The sequence below is a fragment of the Colossoma macropomum genome, unplaced genomic scaffold (genome assembly GCF_904425465.1).
Source record: "Colossoma macropomum unplaced genomic scaffold, Colossoma_macropomum, whole genome shotgun sequence".
NCBI lineage: Eukaryota > Metazoa > Chordata > Actinopteri > Characiformes > Serrasalmidae > Colossoma > Colossoma macropomum.
Window position 1 is genome coordinate 21,327,032 of NW_023494788.1, and position 23,506 is coordinate 21,350,537.

At 38.1% G+C, this 23,506-nt stretch overlaps 1 protein-coding gene across 1 annotated transcript; it reads right to left on the reverse strand.

Annotated features, from left to right (window-relative positions):
* Positions 1-1,243: 1,243 nt before the first annotated feature.
* cabp2b (calcium binding protein 2b) lies at positions 1,244-22,820 on the reverse strand. The gene is made up of 7 exons (XM_036567861.1): positions 22,286-22,820; positions 18,081-18,323; positions 6,715-6,745; positions 4,937-5,068; positions 3,202-3,311; positions 2,192-2,339; positions 1,244-1,293 (listed from the first exon to the last, which is right to left on the reverse strand). The coding sequence occupies exons 1-7, from the start codon at positions 22,370-22,372 to the stop codon at positions 1,268-1,270; spliced, it is 777 nt and encodes a 258-aa protein (XP_036423754.1). The 5' UTR covers positions 22,373-22,820; the 3' UTR covers positions 1,244-1,267.
* Between the last annotated feature and the right edge of the window lie 686 nt (positions 22,821-23,506).

A 23,506-nucleotide genomic window follows, 5' to 3' on the forward strand; every position in this document is an offset into this window, starting at 1 on the left:
TATTGATCCCCCACCCTGTATGGTGTAAACACCTTAATGAAGAAAAGCAGTTGTCCCCCCTGTGCTGCAGTAACAGCTTCTTCTCTTCTGGGAAGGCTTTACTCCAGATATTGGAACATTGCTGTGAGGATTTAATTGCTTTTAGCCACAAAAGCATTAGTGAGGTCAGATGCTAATGTTGCATGATCAGTTCTGAATCACTCTAACTTGTGCCAGGGGTATTGAATGGAGCTCCATCCCTCCAGATAAAGCAGTCCCGCTGCTCCACATCCCAACGCTGTGGAGTTTTATATAGTTTTGGAACAGGCAGGACTGTGACTAAATAACGCTTACACAGAATCTCATTTATGTTCAATGAATTCATGGTAAATGCTGCCCTCTAGTGTTTTCAAATGGGTAAGTGTTTCAAAATACAATCATATGCAAATATTTGGGCGCCCCTGGTCAAATGACATGTTTTGTTGATTTTCTAGGTGGAATTAAGTTAAAACATCTACTACAGAGAACACACTTCTGCACATTTTAATGCACAATGACTGCTTATTTGTTGAATTTAACATATTAGCGAGGGAAGCAGACTTAAAATATGGCCTATGCAAGTTATGACATGCTTTATATTTTGTTTTGTTTTTCCAACATGTTAAATGCAGCAAATACATAGAAATTGTGCACTAAAATTTGCAGCGAAATTTTGTATTTGTCATTTTTTTTTCTGTTGAGGATGTTTAACTCATTTTCACTTAGATAATCAACAAAACATAACTTGACCATTTAATTAGTATTCAAAATTTTGCATATGGCTGTGCATTTCTAAGGAAACTTTTAATCTGAAATAATTTCTCTGTTGTTGTTTGCCAGGCAGTTTAATTTAGGACTACACAACATGGCTGGGAAACCACTGCTTTGTTTAGATATAACTGACTATATGCACTGCAAGCTTTATTGTGAAGCGCTGGATTAAAGTTATTGCAAAAAACTTCTGCATGACCTCTTCTCGCTCTGCTCCCACAGTCATATTTCCTTCAGTGTTGGTGCAGACAGATTAAAGCCACATTAATTAGTAAAGCACATTAACCAAAGTCCTTTATTACATATTTCTTTAGATACAACTCAACTGAAAAATAAAACTGTACAAATCTGATTTATCTTCCATTGCCTTACAAAAAAGTATTACCAAATGCTGCACGTCCAGTTATATATATATATATATATATATATGTATGTATATATAACAGATTCTTCCGTGAAGATCATCTGTGGTGAACTGTCAGCGTGACATCATCCTCACAAACTCTAAAAAAGAGAAACAACGAGAAAGAGATAAGAATTTAAGGTGAAACAAGGTGGATGGAGAGAGTGGTCACTTGTGGATTCCAGTGTCGGTCATGGACATTCACTAATGCCCCATGCAGTTTAGTGTTATTCTTGTTCCAGCATTTCTGATCCATCTCATAACAATTACCATTTTTTATAAGTTAAATCATACATGAAAGAGAAGGAAAAATTGAATTGAGAGTTGAGGGGGTCCCCTTAAAAATTAAATAATACTAAATGATTTTAATAGCATTTTTTTCCTAGCTGCGTCAGGAAGATGCCATCATATACATCATACATACATCATGCCATCATATATCATATGCAAAAATTTGAACATGTTTTGTTGATTTTGTAAGTGAAAAGTTATCACATCCTCTACAGAACACACTTACATATGCCAGTTGTCTGGGCAATTTAGTGCACAATTTATTTATTTACAGTTTATTTAAGTTTAGTATGTTAAATATGATATTTAACATCTTATATATGATATAATGTGCCATAAATTTTACACAAGCCGCAATTTGTTTTATTTACGTCAAACTCAGCAAATATAAATGTACAGAAGTGTGTTCTTTGTAGAGAATGTGTAAACTTATTGTCACTTAAAATCAACAAAATGTACGTGTACACAAGATTTTTTATTAATTATTATCTCTCTATCAATTATATGGTAGCTTATCTATACATGGAGATGTTGTGTGTCGGAATGGTGAATCCTTAGAAGGCACTGTATACCAATCCAGACACTACTATACCATGCACAGACCCCCTGAATGTCATTGGATAATTTACACACAGCATAAAACCAAGCATAGCAGTGTGGATTGATGAACTCCTGAGAGTCTCTTATCTTTTTTCAAAATTTTCAGACCTTCAAAGTCCACTTGGCCATCTCCGTTGAGGTCCACGTCCTGGAGGATCTCATCAATCTCTCTGGGGTTCAACTGTTCGCCCAGGAGTTTCTTCATGGCTTCCCTCAGTTCAGAAATACTGATCTGCCCGTCGCCGTTCGAGTCAAACTGAGTGTGAACACAACACAGGCAAGTCCGCTGTGAGTAAATATAGACTTGGATATGCCATATATACAGTATACAGAACCTTAGAGCAGGGGTGCCCAGTCTTATCTGCACAGGGCCGGCATTGCTGCAGGTTTTCATTCCAAACAAGCAGGAATACACCTGCTCCCACATGTTTGATCAGTTGGTCAGTTTCCAAACAACTGTGTCATGTGTGCTCTTGCTTAGTTGGAATGAATGCCTTATGCCATCCTACCTTATGTGGGAGAATGAGACTAAGGTTATACAGAAATATGTTCCTGCATGCCATGTTCTTCAGCAAAAAAGTGCTGCAAAAGTGTATTGATAAATATTTGAGCCATTAACTTAATAACAGCATAATAGCATACATTTTTCTAGTAATTATTGTATTTTTTGTATATTTTCAGGTCAACTTATGATATTTGTTTTTTTTTGTCCTAAAAAATTAATAGTTCATTTCTAACCTGCATCTATATGCATTAGAATTAAACAGGCTGTTTTTGCTACTGTGCCTTTAAGACTGATATGTAAATGAGCTCTGTTCTGATTGGCTGCCCTGTATTGTGCCTCATTAAAAAGCAGCCTATATTGAAACATTTCTATTATTTCAGCATCAGTGGGTGGGGCTAAACTGCTGTCAGCTGATTAGATAGGTATATGTAAATGCACTGGTTTTTGTGACGTCACAAAAACAGTAAATTCAAGACGGGCTGTTTTTGCAGCTTAGTTTCCATATATGGACTCAAGAGTGAATGGGTGTCTGTGGGTGGGTGGAGTGGGTGGGTGTCTGTGGGTGGGTGTCTGTGGGTGGGTGGAGTGGGTGGGTGTCTGTGGGTGTGGGTACCTCTTTGAAGGCATCTCTTAACTCTTTGACACCAATCATGTCTGCAGTTTCTGCTAGCATTTTAGGCCCCATCAGCTCCACAAAGTCTTCAAAGTCGATTTTACCCCCACCTACAAAGCACACAGGACAGCATTTAAGGGGAATTCCACAGATTTTTTTAATTTTCTGCATAAATAATGAACAAAGTCTGTCAGAGTGATTTAAGGTGAAATGTACGGTTCTAGAGAAACTTGTAGAGTTAGGATTGTTCACAGTGGTGGTGATAATGACGTTTTGTGATTATTTTGTCATGGTTTTGGCCTAAAACTTTTTTTTTCAGATTTACTATTTTACTGTGAATAACATTACATAAAAATCTAATGTGTAGGTTCATTGGTATAAATAAATAAAATGGCTATATTTGTGTTGTAGATACTGTGACTCCCGGTTCCCATCACCACCACTGTAAAGAAAGAGTCAGTAAGTTTCCCCACAAGGAACCATTTCACATCAAACCACTCTGAGAGGCTTTGTTTACATCTCAGAACAATGCCGAAATTTTGAAAAATCAGTAATAGTTCGCCACAAGGCTTAGAGTCTCACCCTTGAATATAAGTGGTTATCAGCCTGGATTAAGCTTACTTTGCTCTAAAACACCCACTTCAACACAGGAATGGCTTGTAAATTAGCTGATTGGTTGGATCAGGGACTAGATTTATAAAGCATTCCCAAGAAAAAGCTTAAGAAGGATTATAAGATGAACACAAAATGTTCGTAAGAATGGGCCTTATTCGCCAATACCTTCCTAAGTTTGTTTTTAAATGTTTTCTTGAGTCCTAAGAAAACGTCTGAGTCATGTCGTGTTCTTAAACCACAGAATCGATCACACATTTGTGCTCTTGAGTGTGTGTAGATTCCGTTCTGACCTAAGAACAAATCCCAAATAATAAAAAAGTCAGAATCTTCCTAAAAACTGCATAAGTGGGTTTTAAGAAGAAATGTCTTTGGTGAATGAGGCCCATTGTTCTTAAATGCAATAAAAAATAAACATTTGCTCAATAAATTCTTCACAATTGGTTTCTTATTTAGGCTAAAAGCTATTTGTAATGTAGCCCATCAATATCGTGAAATATTTTATAGCTTACCTCAAAAGGCACAATATATTTTGATTAGACACAATTTGCACTAAATGGTTATGCAGTGTAATCTGCTCGGAGTCTGAGGACAGCAAAATATTACACTTAACATTTTAGCAAACAAGAACTAGAAGCGATAGTGGATGAAGTAGCTGACCAGAAAAATCCTCATTGGCCGTTTTTAACAATTACATTTGTAAAAATCTTTAGAGGATACAGGTTTAGTGACTTATCTTGGCAATTCTTACAGTCTAAGACAACTGTGAGGCAGTTGGAATATTTATATATATAATTATATATATAATAGTAAAATAATAATAGTCTTAAAATTATATATATATATATATATATATATATATATATATATATATATATATATATATATACTTTTTTTAAGCATATCATTATTGTTTGATCTTAAGAGAAAAGTTAAGAAAGAAATGACATGTTCTTAAGAGATTTTTTGAAGAATAATGTTTTTTAAGTATTAGTTGAGGGAAGTTAAGTGAAAAGGAAAAAAACAAGATGCTTTTGTGATTCAGGCCTCAGGATTGGGAAGCACGTCCACATAGTGCAGTGTGATTTGTATCTGTGTGTTTCTGGTTAGTGACCTCACTCACAGATTTGCTGACTCAGCTCGATGAGCTCCATCTCTGTAGGCATGTATCCCATAGTCCTCATGCACTCGCCCAGATCCTTACAGTTGATGTAGCCTTTGTTCCGGTCAAACTCTTTGAAGGCCTCCCGCAGCTCTACACACATCAAGAAAGTTACATGCTTAAAGAGACATATTATAGAAATAATCAAATTTACTTTCCCCTTAACCTAAATAGCCCAGGTAGGTTTAATGTCTGCTACAATTTGCCTCTTTATGGGGTGCAATGCTCGTTTGAATCCTAGTGATGCCACAGCCATCTGTGACTTGGAGTCCAAGAGAACAACTTTCTGCTCTCAGCTTTGTTCTTCCTCTGTCATTGCATTCAATGCAAATCTGTGACAGGACTGGGCAGTTAGCACTTTCCTACAATAGTGTGTAAGAGGCGGCTGGCACCTATGCCATCTGTTGGCTGCATTCAGAACATTTTCACCAAGCTGAAACTTTTGTGAAAAAGCTATTTTGCAGTCATACAAGCAATAGATACAACTGTGAAAAGTGCAATAAATTAAACTACAAAACCTATGGCCATGCTTTGTGGATTACAAGTTACAGACTTTGCAGCCTGTTTTAGGAAAATGTTTATAAAAACTGTATTTCTGTCTTTTACCATCATTAAATCGTTTGGAACAATGACAGTGTCAAATACAACTGATTATGGGGGCGACACGGTACGTTATGTTCTACAACCAGTAGTGTGCATGTCAGAGATTCCTGCTTCATTTGTTTAATTTCCAGTCAAAACTGCCATTAACCCCTTAAAATCCCAGGCTTATTACATATTAAGATTTATTACTGACTAACTACAGGACTTCAGTGCAAATAGGCTGAGCTATTCTTAGGTTATAGAAGTGTAATAAAACTTGTGTAATAAAACTTGTTATTCATTTATTCATGATTTTCCAAAACTGAAGCTCAAAAAATTACTGAAATATAGAGAGAATATGAGACTTAAAACAACCACTGTCAATATCAGATAAACAGCACTTAAAGCTTTCATCTCTGAGAGAGAGGAGAAAATCAAGCTGCTTCAGATCTGAAAACATCCACAGGTGTTTCCATCCTTCCACTGTGAGAAAACAACTCAGTGCTATGGGTCCGAAAGGATGTGCAGCTGTCAAGAAGAACCTCACTGAGAAAAGGAAATACACAAGAAGAAACTGAACATTTTATAGATTTAGATGGTGGATCTAAATTTGTTTGAATTAAGATTACTGGGATCAAGCAGAAAATACAACCAACTTCTAAGACTGAACTTTGGAGCTGTGGAAAAATATCCCTGCAGATTTCTTTGAAAAACTGAAAGCAAGTCTCCTGAAAAGAATGGAAACTATAATAAAGACAAAAACTGTTTTCTGCCTTTTTGCAGAAGCTGAAAAATGAATCATTTGTACTTCATGGCTGCTGTTTTGACTGGAAATTGTGGTGTCTGACTTTTGCACACCACTGTATGTTTTGAACACAAACAGCAGGGCGTGATCGGATGAAGTTCCCTGTATTTGGGAAATCAAGCTCCATTTTCATATCTAACAGGATGTCAGGATCGGAAATCACGTAAGCAAGTCTAGGCCATGCAGTTATGTAAATTCCTTGTTAGCTACGTTGTGCAAATTTTGGAAACTTAACATGTTTTGACAGATCCATATTTCAGTGTGAATACATTTTTAAAGAACTATTACTTTAATCTGAGGACCAGTATGCTATGACAAAATGAATTCCACAGTGGACGGTTTCTGCAAGTACCTTCAATCTCCTCGGGCCGTAGATCCCTGTCCTGTAGCATGCGAGCAAAGTGACATGAAAACATCAAATTTAGACACATTTTTCTGATGTAAACATAAACTCTCTCCTCCTCCCTCCCTTCCCCTCTTCATCTCTCAATCCCAGACCCATAATGGCTGAGCATCCCACCACAGATAAAGCTTGTAAATGTGCAAGAGGTGAGTAGGTCAAGGAGGTTAAAAAGGACAGAACATGAACATGTGGAGGAGTTAGGGTCCTGTATAGAACAGGACGACCCATATCCCACCATCATTTACATACGCAACATGCATTAGTACACAGTTCACCACTGTGACTAGATTACTGGGGAGAGTGTTGCATGGCAACGGGCACAGATAAGGAGATTTAGGAGGTTTAGCTTGAGGAAGACCCTTACACACACACACCACACACACACACACCAAGCACACTGTCAACACTGTGATCGCAGCACTGTGACATCACTGAACTGAGTGTCATGAGAAAAAAAATCCCAGAGCTGATTCTGTTCTTCCATTTACAGCTTTATTTATAATACCCAACACTGTATACTGCATACTGGATCCACACTCTCACGCTCTCATCCATACTGCCCCCAGTGGATTACTGTGGATTGACCCCAGGCCCACCAACTGTGGTTAAATCCTTTCTCATTATTTTGGGTCACTCTATGATTCAGTGTTAACATTGCTCATCACTCGTTCAGCACCAAAGGGCACTAAGTTTTCTTGAAACAAGGGAGAAATTTCAATGGCCACTTAAAAGAAAACAAAACTGTTTTTGTCATTTGCACTTCCTCAGCACGGCACTTGGTTACAGTGGTTGCCAAGTTGTTCATTTTTAAAGAGAATAAAATAAATACTTCTTTTCTCAAAAAGAAATTTCTGACTTACTATGTCAAAAACAATGTTTTATTTCCTTAAAATATATAAAATATTCCTATTATTTCAAAATAGTCATGTGTAAGTGCATATTTTTGACATTTTTAGACTTTACCAGGTTTAACTCTTGACACATTCTTTCAACCTAAAAAATCTGTTGACACTTTGGATTGAGCGTTTTCAGTGATCGGCTCGTGTTCGGATTCCACTTGAATGCATGAAAAGCCAAGCCAGGTGTGAACACAACCAGGACATATTGTAATTACGATCTCTCAAGTCACATTCTGACGTGGTCAGAGACAGATCCAGTCTATCCAAATATGATCTGGACTTGAAACACATGATAATGCAATGTGTTTCCATATAAAATTGGCTTCCATACAAAAAGCATGTGAGCCAAACGTTCAGATTACATTGCGCTGATTGTACGTTCATTTGCATGGGACTTGTTAGTAGTACAGTATTGGAATATTGGCTACCCCTGCTGGCGCAAAATGCTGGTAGACTGTTAGCAATTAGCACCTCTTGATTGGGAAACTCAACAATTGAAGAGTCGTTCCATGATAAACCGTAATAAAGTGCAAAATTATGTCACAAGAAAGGTTTGTGAAAATGTTGACAGGAAAGAAAATCTATTTTTGCAGTTAAAGATTTTCCACTATAAATTAATTCAGAACCAGGACTCTGGTTCTACTCCCAAACCTTTGGACGGTGGGTTAGTGTGGACTAGGACGAAGGAATTCACCCTCAAACTATTTTACCAATATGGAAGATGGTTCTTGTGAAAAATGAAGGAACTAAATGTGCACCACTCAATGGGTAAGTTGATGACGATGATTGCTCATGGCGTCATAGACGTTTCCACAATGGTTTGCCGTAATGATGGTGCAGATGGCTGAAGTGGTCGTACAGCAATGTTCAGGGGAAAAATTGGTTTCTGTGTACATACAAGTTGTGCCCGGACGAAGCCCTGCCTCAGGAAGATGCACGCAGGGCCGACGATGTTGTGCAGCATAGTGCAGTTTTGGACCAGCGCACTGAGAGGCTGCTTAAACTCAGAGTTTACCTCCTCATCCTCGTCGGCCTCCTGGGGCAGTGACCCTGCCTCATTCCCCACAGCCACATCCTTTGGGCAGGGCCACAGATCAGTTAAGACATATGAAACAATTACAGCCTGCTTTGGATCAGTGCTATCTAGCTGTAGACCAACAAAATGAAGCCTCATCATACGTTCACATCAGGAGGCCATAAGTCGCTAATGTCACTTTAAGTTTGTCTCTTGTGGGTGTGTTCGAGGCAGTGTGGGCGTGTACACTGTTGAGCTTTTGACAAGAAAATCAAGTATGTACTACATGTGTATGGCCGTTTTGTTTAAAACGTCTACGATTGGCCTGAGGATTTTGTTTGAGCCAAATGTTTATGTTCGCTACTTCACTTAAGCTAGTTAGCTAGCTGACTAACTTCTACTCACACTGAGGTGTTGGTCAGTCTGGGGTTTGGTCTGCAGGGCTGAAGCTAGTCACTCATTTTGGATATTGAACAAATATCTGATTGTAGACACATTTTGCGATTCAGAGAGCTATTTAAAAGAGCTAATTCAAAAGTTTTCAGACGTGACTGAATAAACACTGATGTTCAAATGTTCAGAATCACTTGTCGTATTCATTGTCCTTTTTTGTACAGTAATACACTGTACAAAGTAGATTTAAATACCATGAACTAGATTCCAAAAGGTTTTAGATGTTTTATTCAGTATTTCAAGTGGGGAAATACAAGAAGTCATTAAAAGCAAAATTACAAAAGTGAATATTTTTTAAACTCTATTAGATATTTTTGTCAAGTTATTGCCCACAGGAATTTTTCACCACTTGAAAGGCATTTTGGATATATTTATTAATTTTAAGTCTTGATGTTATACAGCTCTCTCAGTTCTCATTTTAGAGATATATATTCTAAGTGAAAATAAGTTTACACATAATCCACATAAAGCACGCACTCTTGCTGAATGTAACATATTGGGGGGAAAAAAAACAAATAAAATGTGGCCTGTGCAAAAGTTATGGTGCATTTTATATTTTATTCCAGTATGTAAAACTAAACAACTAAACAGAAATATTTGATCAAAATTAGCAATATTTAAGCTTAAACTTAAATATAGTGTTAACTTTTTTACACTTTAAGGCACAGTTAAAAATGACCTTATTTCTTCTAGCTTTCTGCTAACTTTTAGAAACAGGAGGTTTGCACAGGACTATTACTGTTATATTATATTATATTTATCGCTGTTGTCTGAAGAAAACCTCCTATCACCAAAATGGTAACTTTACAGGAGAAGGAAAAAACCTACTTGACTTTTAATGTAAGTCAATGGAACCAGAATTTTTTCCAAGTCATTTTGGGTTGTGTCCTTTAGTCCATTCATCATGAAATCTACACACAATGTAAAGGGCAACAGGCATTTTCAAATTATTTCAAAAACTGAATGAAACGGATATACAAGGTTTTCTTCTGACAGCAGTGATAATATATAAATATATTTTATATTATTAAAATATTCATTACTGTCCTTTGAACAATGATTCCAAACTTTTGAATGTTAATGTATGTTTTTTACTGTCTTTCTACACTTTTTAATTAAAGTTCTTCTGGGGTCATCTGACCTGGAAGGCCAAAGTCCAGGTGATTTTCCTGCTCAAATGCATGATTCAACTTATCAGTTAGTTATCAGGTAGTTTAGTTGATTTGGACACTGGCCTCTCCAGGACCAGGTTTGGTGACCCCTGATCTAAATATAGCAGGACAAACAGCGAAGGTGTATGTTTAAGAATTCATTTGCTCAGAACAGATGGAACTGTTGGAAAAGCATCTCAAGTGGCTCCTCTTGAAGCCAACAGTGTGCTAAAGAGCATAAAGAGCAATGAAGAACCTACTTTTTTAAAAAGTTTTGATTTACCAGTTTCTTTTGGTCACTGTATAATTCCACATGTGCTGTTTCATAGTTTTGATGTCTTCACTATTCACTAACTGCGGAAAGACATGTACTGTATAGATACGTTTTGTTTACTACAGACAAGAGCACGATTGTAAGATTGAGTGTTTTATCTGAATACAGACACACATTCCAACACACAACATCACTGCTTCCTTACCTTCTTTATCTTGTGTTTCATTGCTGGATTGGTGCAGTTTCCCATCACTTTAGCTCCTCAGAGATCTGACGCTCTTTCTTGCTTTATCTCTTTCTCTTTGCTTTTCTCTTCCCTTCTTTCTTTCTATATGTTGAGTTTACAGAATGTGTGATCCTGCTGCACTCATATTCCACATATTTAAAAAATAAAAGTCCTTACAGCCAAACGATCTACATTTTCGTCTTAATTAATCCTGCAGACAGCAATGAACGCAGGCATCATTACTGACCGTTTTGAATCCAGCTGTATTTTCTATTGACCTCTCTCACCTCTAAACACACTACATCAGAGAGAGATAAAGCAAACTTTAACAGCCCTAAAACAGCCTACATTTTGTTTTAAGTCAAAGCCTCACATTTCTTCTCTCTGCTTCCTCAACACTCACTCGTTTTATGTGCTTTCCATCACTCCCCGTGTCATCCTTCTCCTTCCACACCCATTTACTAATGCTAGCACTGTTGTGATAGATTGCTGACCCATGCAAATGACTCTTACAAGCTGGGAGAGAGAGAGAGAGAGAGAGAGAGAGAGAAGAGAAAGTGAGGTAGATACAGAGTGAGAAGGAGAGAGAGTGGGGTGGGGCAAGTGAGTATTAGAGAAAACGGAGCCTTTTTTAATCCCACATTTCAGATTAAAGACGCGGAGTGATGGACGGAGAGGGAGAAAAAGAGAAAGTAAGACGTTCGAAAAAAAGAAATCATGAGAACATTGTAGCACGAGAGAGAGAGATGGGGAAACAGGTAAAAGCAGGTTTTGTGAGAGAGTGAATCCACTAGTTCAATCCACTAAAAAAGTGACACACTGATTGTACTTGATTTATATGTGTATATAATTTTATATGATTGAAAAATACTATTACATAAACAGTTTTGTCGTTCAGTTTACTTTCTTTTGCCAGTGATTTTGACAAAACCTCATATCTCCAAAATAGCAACATAGCAACAGAAAAAACATTCTTAACTTTGAATGGAAGTGAATGGAGCAAGTCATTTTTTATTGGTGTATTTTTTATGGACTTTCCATTCAGTGTAAAAAGTTTCACATTATGTAAAAGGAATGGTAAAAATAACTATACCATGACAGTATATTCCTCAAATTAGACCTTCTTCCTGGGGGTCCTTTAGTGCCATAGCCTCTAAGCCCTGGAACTCCTCGCCTCAATACATTTGTGACTGTTCATTCATTTCCTCTTATAAAACTGAACTGAATATTAATCTCTTCACCCAGCGTGACTCATCTGCCTCAACCCCAAAGCTTTTGATGTATGTTGCCCCGTATCCTATTTCTTTTGGTTTGTATTGTTATTGTCTTTGTACTGCCTTTATTTTGCTCTTTGTTCATGACCACCTTTATATGTTATAACTGTTCATGTTCTTTTGTTAATACTCTGCATCTGCGTTGTTGTGTTTTGCTTTATCTTCTATTCTCCCTGTTTTGGTTTTTATATTCTCGATGCTCTGTGAAGTGACCTTGAGCTTTTGAAAAGATGCTGTACGAATGAAATATATTGCTATTACATTTTTTTGGAAATTATGTACACTTTGATTTGAATGAAGCTACTTCAATCGGTTTCTTTTTTCAGTGTTGGAGCGAGCAGCTTGTTTTGCGTGAGTGTGTTTGTGTGGCTGCCTGCACTTCCATTTTGCATGCATTAATCCTAATGTAATCACACCCCACCACACAGTAATGTATGAAACCTGACCTGCAGTCGATGCTTTTTATTTTAGTGAAACCCACCTTCTATTACTTTGTCTTACAAGCCAGTCTGGGCTGTAATCCACATTAATCCACCTCCCCCCCACCCCCAACTACACACACACACACACACACACACACACACACACACAAACAAACAAACACACACATTCATCCATGGTGTGTGTCTCTGTGTTACCTGTATTTTGTGCTCAAAAACAAAGCCACACCTGTGGCCACCAACCCTCCTCCTCCTGGAGATCTACTTTCCTGAAGAGTTTTGCTCCAACCTGCATCTAACATGCTGCTCCTTCCTTACCCAACACCAATGTCTTCTGATTCAGCCAGGACATCTGGAGAAGTTCATTAGCTGGAGTGGTAGATTGTGGTTGGAACTAGACTTTGCAGGAAGGTAGATCTCCAGAACCAAGGTTGGTGATCACTGGTTTGCACTATATACTGGAGTAATGGCAGCAATAATACTAATGCTAAAGCTACAGCAGTGTTTCCCACCCATCTACTTCAACTCAGTTAAGGAAGTTCATGAGCTGGGCTTGGTTTTCTAAAAGCATCTTAGTGTTAAGATCATTCACTGTGATGCTCAATCTACCATTTAAGAATCACCTCTGTACTGAGATGCTTCTGGGTAACCCAGGCGTGCTTAGTTGGATCAGGTGTGTTTTTTTGGCAGAAAAAAAAGTAGTAAAATGTGCAGACCAGTGGGCCTCTCTGACCAGTGTTGGGGAAACACTGAGCTGCAGGGTGAATCAGTAGTGGCTACTGTACAGTTATTTTTACTGTAAACTCACTTTTCCAATGTTAATTTCCTGTGAAAAGCACTTTGAGAGTCTCCTATTAGACTTAAAAGTTCTATGTAATGAAATATTGTTCTTTTTATGATGTGCAGGTAAATGCTGCATCAAACAGTTAGAGGATCATCTGAGGGTCTGTGTGCTGTGTGGGCATATCTGGTTCAGATGAGGTCAGTCCTGCAACAGCTTGTCATCAGATTGCATGAACAGAAGGGTGGAGCCTCAGCTTCACATGAGCAACTGGGTGGTCTCACAAAGCATGTGTGTGCAGTAGCATCAAAGTGACTTTAGGTGGAGGCATGTGTCCACACTGGACAGCAAGAAATGGCCCTGACTGTGAAACTAATATGTGGTTTATGTGGTTATGAGAGTGATTAATGAGTTGTGGGGTTAAATTACATATACTGCACTGTAGTATAATCTTTGGTGCATTCTTTGTTACTGTAAAGCTCATGTGTCAGGCCCTGGTCCTCATGGGCCAAAACTCTGCAGACTTCAGCACACTGCCTCATTAAACACACCTATTTCAACTAATTAGCAAGGCCTTTTTGAACTGAATTTAGAGCATTAGGTGAGAGTAAACAATAATATCCGCAGCACTTTGGCCAGAAGGTCCCCAGTTTGACATGTCTGCTAAAAAAGCCATTGTGGTCACTCCCATTTTCTCTAACCAAAGTCACCAAGCCCATTTACTAGCTAGTCAGTCTGGTACTTAATTTTCTTTCCTTAACCAACAACTGATAAGAAGTTTTGGATACAGTTCTTGAACAGGCCTCCAGTGGCTCACTATGAGCCTGTTTACAGCTTGCATTAACATGTGCTTTGTGTTCAGATTGTATCTGGTTAAGCTTTGGCCAGATTCCGTTTACTACTTTCCGTTTACTACTTCCGTTTAATACTTTGTATATTTTTCTTGTAATCTTTGTACATATACATATATATCTTTATACTTTTATTGTTTATTCTATTTTATATATTGTTTGTATATTTCCTGCTGCTCTGTCTTCTGTGCTGCTGTAACACCGCAAATTTCCCCGTTGTGGGATTAATAAAGGATTATCTTATTTTATCTTATCTTATCTTACACTGTTCACTAAAATGCGACCCCAGTGTGGCTAGATGACATCCGATTGGACTTTTCCTGCATAAAAAGCACAAAACGTTTTAGTTTTACTTTTGTTTACTCTTTTCCCTGTTACTATAAGAATAGATAAGCTCCACCTGGACACTTTCATTGGCCTAGCGTGCATGAAGACTCTTGGTTCTGGGCTGACTTCAGCTCCATGTTTTCCAAATTTTGTTTCATTGTTTATTCTCTCACATGCTAATCAAGATCGGCAGATGCATTTCCGCTCATGTAATTGTAAACAGATAATGAAAACACATTCTGTTTACACTTAAATGTTAAATGTGGTCACAATCTGACCTCTGTTAAGATCTCTGACCACCTCCAAATGTGGTTTGAGTGGCCTGATTGTAATCTGCTCATAATGCATCTTGAGGAAGTTTACACTTTGTTTTTATGCGATCAAGTGAAATCTGGACATAATTTGATCACCAAAAACGCATATAAATGCAATATGCCTCCTTTTAGTGAAGCATAACATTAGCTAGGATGCAAGACAGTAGCACAAGGGTTGCTAAATGGTAGAGCGAGGATTTTAATATACTCTCTCGTTTTCCCCTTCTCAGTCAACAATTTACCAGTACAGTGCTTTGGGAAGACTGAATCTGTTCATTTTCAGCATTTATGTGAGACAAAGGCAGCCCAAAATGCAAAGCAGAGTCATATTTGACCTGCATATGTGGGCATTCGGGCTGTGGCATCACCTGCCAGTACGTCAGTCAGTTAGGTTTTCTTGCTATTTTGTTTCAATTGATTGGGTAACCGTGTTTTTCATCCCTCACTGAAGGAATCCATTTCGATTGATTGGATTGGATCAGTTCTGATTAGGCTATAATTTGATGTTGCTAAGGGCTAAAAATAGGAGTAGCTTGTCCCTAAACCAATTAAATAATCATGCCTCTTCCAGGAAGGTGACTGTTTGAGGTTGGGTTTCCCATCTCACTGGTGATAAAATGTCAATATTGAGTGATTACAGCACCATGTAAGACAATCCTTGCACAGGAACATAATACTATGAGACAAACATGGCTGCCTGGCTGAGCGCGAGAGGACAGGCCTGCCCGTGTTAGGGCAGCTCCTTTTATCTCTGATCTCATGTCAGTCAGTCACCTCACCACCTGACTGGAAGTGAATTTAACTACTTTCTACTTTTGCCACCATAGATCTCCAGAGATATTAGCCTGTCCAAATAATATTAATCAAATATTTAAATAAATGTTATGAGTGGACCTCGTACCCGTGCGCAGTACTACAGCAGGTTAAAATCTGAAGAGTGGCTTCTGAGGGAAACGGTAAACTTAATGAATAAGACGTTCTTAACAACAGAACATGCATTATTTTTGTATTGTTCAGATTATAAACTACAATATGCAACTGAAAACTGAATTTTCCTTAGTTTATGAAGTAAAGGAGTTGGGTGTTTACTTTCCAGTCTATACAGGCCGTACATGGAAACAAAGCTGTGAAAACAGCCTGTTTTGAATTCATCATTTCTGTGATGTCACAGAAACTGCCCATATCTGACCATTCATACTGAACTTATGGACTTTCCGTTTGGCCTGCTTTTTTGAATTAGCTACACTGTAAAAAGTGGCTCATCAGATCCACTTAAAAAATCCCTTCTTGTGGTAACAAGTAAATGAACTAGTTTTATTCAACCTAAATAAATACTTGAACGTTTCTTTCCATAAAAGTGAGTTGAATAAAACTAAAACTTGTTACCACATGAAGTCATTTTTTTAAGTAGATCTGACGAGACACTTTTTACAGTGTACAGTACAAGACAGCTAACAGAACAAACCACAGTAACAAAAAACACCTGTTTAATTCTAAGGGACAAAGAGATTTTGTGTAAATGAACCCATACAAATGAGTGAATAATAGACCTCAGGGCCTAAAAAATAAAATAAAATACACAAAAAATCTAAGATGTGGACCCTCGGATAGTCACTCATCATTCTGAGTAGGAAGCAGACGTGAACTAGGATCTGACCTTCAGGTTTTGTACTCTAGTATGTCAAGTCAGGGCCAAACATGAACTGCTTTGTTGCTACACGTTACTGTTTCTCAAGGGAATCACTTAATCTATGTGAACAAGAGGAAAGTTGGGCCAGCTTTTGTGTAAGGGGAGATGTAAGCCATTCAGGCCATTCATTCTGATCACTAATGCCTTTACTTTCAAGCAAAAGATGCTATTTTAGCCAAGAGTACAGAAATATTCAAAAAAACAAACAAATAACAAACACAGGTCACATCTCGATTGCTAAGTGTTTTGAGGGGTGAAATATGAGAGTAGGTTGTGGGCGTATTGGTTGCTGTTACCTAATCACCATGACGAAACATTACACATAGGTCACTGATATACTGAACATGAGCTTGATAGCTAACCTACGCAGCTTTTGACCTTGATTGCTATGCTTTAGTTCTTCATTGTGCGATGGTTGATTGAAAGCCACTTACGCTATTCAGTTAATGACTAGCCTGAACATCAAGCCCTGTTTGTGTTTGACCAGATCTGTAGGCACGCTACACATCAATATGCATGTGTATGTAAATTAAGTCTACGTCAGGAGACATATATGAGCTATAGGATCTAAAGATGTGCTAAATAATGCAGTACAGGAAGGAGTCAGTCTCCTGACCGTAGGGGAAGCTAGAAAAAAGACTCAAGGTTTGAGGCCAGGTGCACAGCACATCTGTGATTCCATCTAATCAGGATTGAAGGTGATGCACAATGCCATGCTTCTGTTACGACTTGTTTGGAAGTAATTTGGTTGCATTTACCAAAAACCCAAATGTGACTGGAGGAACTATTTACACAACAGTGGAATATAAACAATAAAACAATATGCAGTTTGTAAAAGTTTGAAGACTCCCTGGTCAAATTACATGTTTTGTTAATTTTCTAATTGAAAATAAGTTAACATCCCCTCTAACGAGAAAAAAATGAATTAAAGTAGTATTTCAAATACAATAAATATTTCTGCAAATTTTAGTGCAAAAGGTATTTAATGAGTTTATCATATAAAATACAGCATCCACATTTCATGCTTTATTTTTTCCAATAAGTTAAATCCAGCAAATAAACAGTAATCGTGCATTAAAATGTGCAGCAGTCTTTTGTCTGTAGAGATTTTCACTTAGAAAATCAACAAAACATGTAATTTATCAGGGGTGCCCACACTGTTGTATATGACTGTACACTGTATGTCCAAAAGTATCCAGATATCCCCTTCTTATCAGTAAAGTCAGCTACTTTAAGATGCTCCCATTGCCAACACAATTGTGCACAACTTGTATAATCTCCATAGAGAAGCATTGCCAATAGAATGGGACACTGTGTTCTCTACCTTTGAGTTGAGTTGGCGTGCAGTTTGTGATCCAGAACTAATCATCCAACATCAGTACCTGACCTCACTAATGCTCTTGTGGCTGGATGCAATCAAATCCTCATAGCAATGTTCCAACACCTAGAGTAAAGCCTTCCCAGAAGAGTAGAGGCTTTTACTGCAGCAAAGGGGGAACAAACTCCCTACTAATACCCTCGATTTCAGAAGAAAAGCATGATGAGCATTTGTCCACAAACTTTTGGACATACAGTGTCCTCTTTTTTGTTTGTGTGGATGTGAACATTATGCGTTCTTACTTGACCAAAAACTGAGTCCACAATGGGCACTAGGTCAACGTCCTCTTTCTCTCGCTGTTCCTCAGTCTCATTTGCGGCGTCTTCGTCTTCCTCCTCATCCTCATCCCCCCTTCGTTCAGGTGGTGCAGTCTGATTCTGTCTCTGTCGTCTTTTAGGCTTAGCGCTGCTGCTGAATGCCTCCACTACACCCATTTCAAGCTGCCTCCTCTGCTTCTCCACCTTTTTCTTGATGGCAGCCTGAACCTATCAGCATCAGGAAGCAGAGGGCTGTTTAGCCATCACTATGAGGAGCAGAGTTACCACAACCTTTACCCACGTTCAAAAACACCTGATCTGTTTTAAGGCAGTCGCTGATCCTTTGGTGACGTCTGCTGGAATTGTACACAAATATGTAATTCTTTTTCATATTCTTTATGCTGAACACTCAGCAGTCACCACCCAGAGAGCAAGCATATATCGGACGACTAGCTTAATAAGGTCGGCACCCCGCTGACTATTTGCCACTGCTGGTCCACCCTCAGACCACCCAGACCACCTGTCCTGCGTACAAGCTCTAACTAGTTTTTAATCTTCTCAAGCAGATTTCAAATGCACACAGACTTTTATTTTTGAAAATATGCTAAGACAAATATTACAAACAACTGAGAGAAAAAATATAATTACTAGGTCTAATTTTATAGAAAAAGATTTTTGCTGACACTGTGGTGGATTAAAATTATTTACTAAACTAATTTACCAAGTATAACTAAAGGAAGGGCCGCCCAGAAAACGCTGAGCAAAACACCAGTGGACCGCCAACTTTGCTATCAGTGGCCCGACAGTGGTCCACTAGCCTCTTGCTATCAGGGTGAACATCTCTTTAGTATTGTCAGTCCTCAGTACTGCCACATTTTGGCACAGTGGAGGCGTCACATATAGCATAGCATAGCACATAGCATATGTCATCCACAGCATTGAATGAAATAGAATATTCAGTTAGTTCATGAATTTGGTAAAGCTACAACACAAATCTCCTTCTGTTTGTTATGGGAAAGCTAGCTAGCTAGCTAGCACTGCTTGTGAGCTAAAGTAGCATTCAATAGCAGCGTCCAGTGCCATTTCTCCATCTTTCTCCTCCTTCTACGTATCAGTTGTTACATACTGCTGTATGTAACAACTGATTTTACCTTTTTGGTAAAATACTGTTAGTCACACTACATTTTAAAAGTCCCCTATGGCTCATCTACAGATGCTTTCATTGTTAGCAGTCTATCTGGTGAATCTCTGTTGATTAGCAACAGTGTTAAGGTAAAGATTAGGTTTGGGATTAGAGTTAGGGTTGGTGTTGAAGTTTAATGGGTTAGATTTCTGGTTAGATTTAGTAGAATCTGCTTTTAATAGATATAAAACCGTCCAAGCACAACCGTTTTCTTTTTATTTCTAAGATTTTTCGGTCACTTCTGGAAGTAAACATCCATATATTAATACAAAGTACCCTTAGCAACAAGCTGTAGGGTCCCCTTAGTATTCAGACCATGGGTTTAGACTCAGCCTAATTGTTTTCACAGCTAAAGAGTACAGAAAGTGTAAAACTACAGTAAGCTAGACATATAGTTAAAATGACAACAACTTATAGCAATTGCTTTACTGTAAAGATGAACAGGCATAAAACCCAAAACCCAGAGAGGCCTGGTTATACTGGCTCAACCTGTGGGGACAAGTATAGAATAAGTATAGAACTACCTACGACAACATCCTGCTGATTCACTGACTCCACTGCTCTATAGATCAAAACCTCATCTACTTCATGCTAATTATCTCACTTTTCTATTATGTGTATCTTTATGTAGGCTCTAAATCTTAATTTCAAAAAATGGTGTAGAATTTGAAAAAAATGCCTGTAATTTTTCCTTTATACTGCTGTAGAGATTTCTGGCAATTCCAGGGCAGTTACGTTTTTAAGGAAACTTACTGTAAAATATAGTGAAATGTTAAGAATGGACATCAGCTCCCAAATTTCATAGCAAAATACAGTAACATACTTTCATTCAAGAAAACATAATTAACATTAACATTGAAATAACAGCAGTTGTTTACAGTGTATGGAACAGCGATTTTCACACTTTGCATATCATCCCTGTCCAAAACAATGTATCTCCAAAATGGTAACTACAGGAAAAGGCAAAAATGTTCTTTACTTTTAATGTAAGTTAATGTAAAGAGATTTTATTTCAAGCAGTTTTGGAGAATCTCTATTGATCCATATATTGTGAAATTTACACACAATCTGATCTTCTCAAATTATGATAAAAAATGGAAAACAGATATGCAAACTCATCTTGGTAATAAATGTACTCTCAGTATTGGTAGAACATGGTGTGAGGACTAACTTTAGCAGGCCCTGTAATAATAATAACAGTAGCAATAAAACTAATAGCAGTAATGCTCCTGGGATTGGCAGAATACAAGGTAGAACTAAATCTGTCAGTATTGGCACAACATGGACACTCAGTAGTGGCAAAACATGAGCCTTTCTCGTTGAAATCAAGCTCATTCTATTAAAACAACATGAGCACTTGGAACTGATAGTCTAGGAGTTTTGGGTACGGCTAGAACTCGAGTGCTCAGTATTGACACAACATGAGCAGGCCTGCCTAATGTTGGTAGAACCCAAGCTCTGGTAGTACATGAGCCTCCTGTAATGCTACAACTCAAGTCACACTGAATAGTGTCAGATTGGCTTGCTGCTCTCACTATTGACTTAAAGCAGCTCAAAACACCAGCTTGTTTGCAAATGAACTAAAGTCTCAATATATACAAGAAACTGATAAATAACATCTGATTGAAAGTGCAGTCCCTAGTCAAATGCAGAAACTGGGGTTGAACGGTTGAATGGTTGGCAGGGTGGAGAGGCCTCATAGCAGAAGCCACGCAGATATCTAGCGCCCATGTTTTCAGAGTTCTATCACCTCTTTTAGTCATGTGGCCTCTTCGTATATTACCATACACTGGAGGCAAAATCATGCTAGCAGCAAAAATGCTAAAACATGCAGCAGTATTTCATATATTTACATATAATTGAGTGAATTTTGGCATCTCTGTATGTTTTTACTCAGTTTTTTTCATGCATAATAAGAAATCTGTTTCTTTGTGTATGTCAGACCACAATGAACTGGTCTGCAACTAAAGGACTTTTAATAATTAACCGCTTAAAGTGTGCTTATTATTCAGAAACTATGAATAGTGTAGTAATTAATTACTGTAAAAACGTAGGTAATTTAAGTAATAATCAGAGTTAATGAGGTCAAATTACATGTTTTTTGATTTTCTAAGTGAAAATAGGTTAACGGTTAATTTATTGTTTATTTGCTGAACGGAACACTTTGGGGGAAAAATAAAACATAAAATGTGGCCTGTTGAAAGTTATGGCGCATATTTTGTTTTCAATGTAATAAACTCAACAAGCAAACATATTGTGCACTAAATTGTGTAGAATCAAATGACATATTTCAGTGTGTTCTCTGTACAGGATGTGTTAATTTATTTTCATTTAGAAATATATATATCGCTGCTGTCGGAACAAAACCTTTTATCTCTATTTGTTTTTGACATAATTTCAAAATGCTTTTTCAAAGTTTTAAACTTTTTTAAAGTTGCCCTTTACATTGTGTGTAAATTTTATGATGAATGGACCAAAAGAATGACCCAAAATGACTTGGAAAAAAGTCTGGTTCCATTGATTTACATTAAAAGTAAAGTATGTTTTTTTCCTTCTCTTGTAAAGTTACCATTTTGGAGATACAAGGTTTTGTTCTGACAGCAGTAAAATCCTAGACCATTCTGGTCTCTCCACCCTAGTCCACCCTCCCCCACCCCCTCTACCTCCATTCCAGGGGGGCTATTTTAATTTGTAAATGTTCAATATTAATATGAACATTAGTATATAACATTTATCAATGTACCTATCAAGTGTCTCCCAGATGTCCCACTCAAAACATCAGGCAACAAAAAACACAACTGACAGAAACTGGACAACAATGCGAAATCATAAAAATGTGAAGGTGAGGAATTAAAATGCTTTCCACTCTTTAAGTGGTTTATATAAAAAAAAGGTTAGATAAAAGACATTTGGCAAAATTAGTAAAATGTGACTATATCACAGAACGCAGTAAAGATGTATAAGCCTCTCACACACACCTATAGAGTGTACACACACATACACACACCTGTTTTGCGGTCCTCTCCGGTGGAGCGCTCATTCCGGCAGCACTGCCTCCCCCTGCTGCTGATCCCTCTCGAATGATCATGAACATCACTGTAACTATCTGACGCTCTCGCTCGTCCTCTCATACGCTCACTCTCTCTCTCTTCCTCTCTCTCTCTCTATCTCTATCTCTCTCTCCCTGTAAGCTAACACCTGTCTTACCCCTCCCTCTGCGTTCCTATCTGAAGTTTCTTCAGCAGAATTGCTGCTGGATTCCTTTAGATAAACGTGATTAATTTAAGTAAGTCTGCTGCTGTGCACTAATCAGACTTCAAAATCTAAATCATTCATCATTTATTGTTCCCTCACAAATGCTCTTGCCTTCTTCTGCTGTCCTGACCTCTTTCAAAGAAAAAATAGAAATAAATTAACACTCTGTATTTTCCTTTGCCATGTTTCTGTTTCCCACTCTGCAATGGCTCTCTAACATTGGTCTATTTACCGCTCTTCTCCTCAGTCTGCTGCCATTCTCTCAGCCTCTCTGTCTCTCTCTCTCTGTCTCCATCTCGTTCTGTCCGTGCAGGTGCGTGTGTTTTATCCCGCTGGGCAGAGAGACTGAAGGATACGGTATCCGTTCCTTAAGCCCTTTACTTCTCTCTGGTGACATTGTATCCATCAGATACCTCCTTCTCACTTTCCTTATCTTTTACTCTCCTTTGCTCTGTCTTTCTTCACCTCACCTTTAAGAAAGGAGGTGCAGGTGGTGGTCTGACGCTTTGTACTCTGAGTGACCTTCAGGCCAGGTGAGGTGAGGAGTTGCTGCATCAGTGAAGTGGATACAGTGTAGCCTAGTATTATGCACATATAAAATGTGGCCTGTGCAACTTGTTTTCTGTTCTGCTGTGCAAACAACAGCTGGACCAGCTAGTTTTGTGAAAGCTACACTGTATGTAACCCTAAATGACGATTTTTTTCCCCATATGAAAGAATGGGGGCAAACGTTTGTACACGCAGCTTATATCATAATGATAGAAGCTTATAAGAAATAGCCAATTAATTACGTAAGATATACCAACCACCAGCAGCCACCTAGCAACCACCTAACAACCACCTGGGATACCAAAGCAACCACCTACCAACACCTAGCAAACATCTGGAATATCATAGAAAGCGCCAAGCATCATCTTAGCAACTATCTGTGAGACCATAGCAACAGCCTTGCAAGAGCCTAGCAACCACCTGG

What these genes read in the sequence shown, in the direction of transcription:
- cabp2b (XM_036567861.1), bottom strand. Translation starts at nt 22,372, where the DNA reads ATGTTCATGATCATTCGAGAGGGATCAGCAGCAGGGGGAGGCAGTGCT. An exon ending in ACGGCCCGAGGAGATTGAAG is followed by an intron (nt 5,069 to 6,714) that starts GTACTTGCAGAA and finishes TGATGTGTGTAG; the next exon opens with AGCTGCGGGAGGCCTTCAAA. An exon ending in CGAGCTGAGTCAGCAAATCT is followed by an intron (nt 3,312 to 4,936) that starts GTGAGTGAGGTC and finishes TGTGCTTTGTAG; the next exon opens with GTGGGGGTAAAATCGACTTT.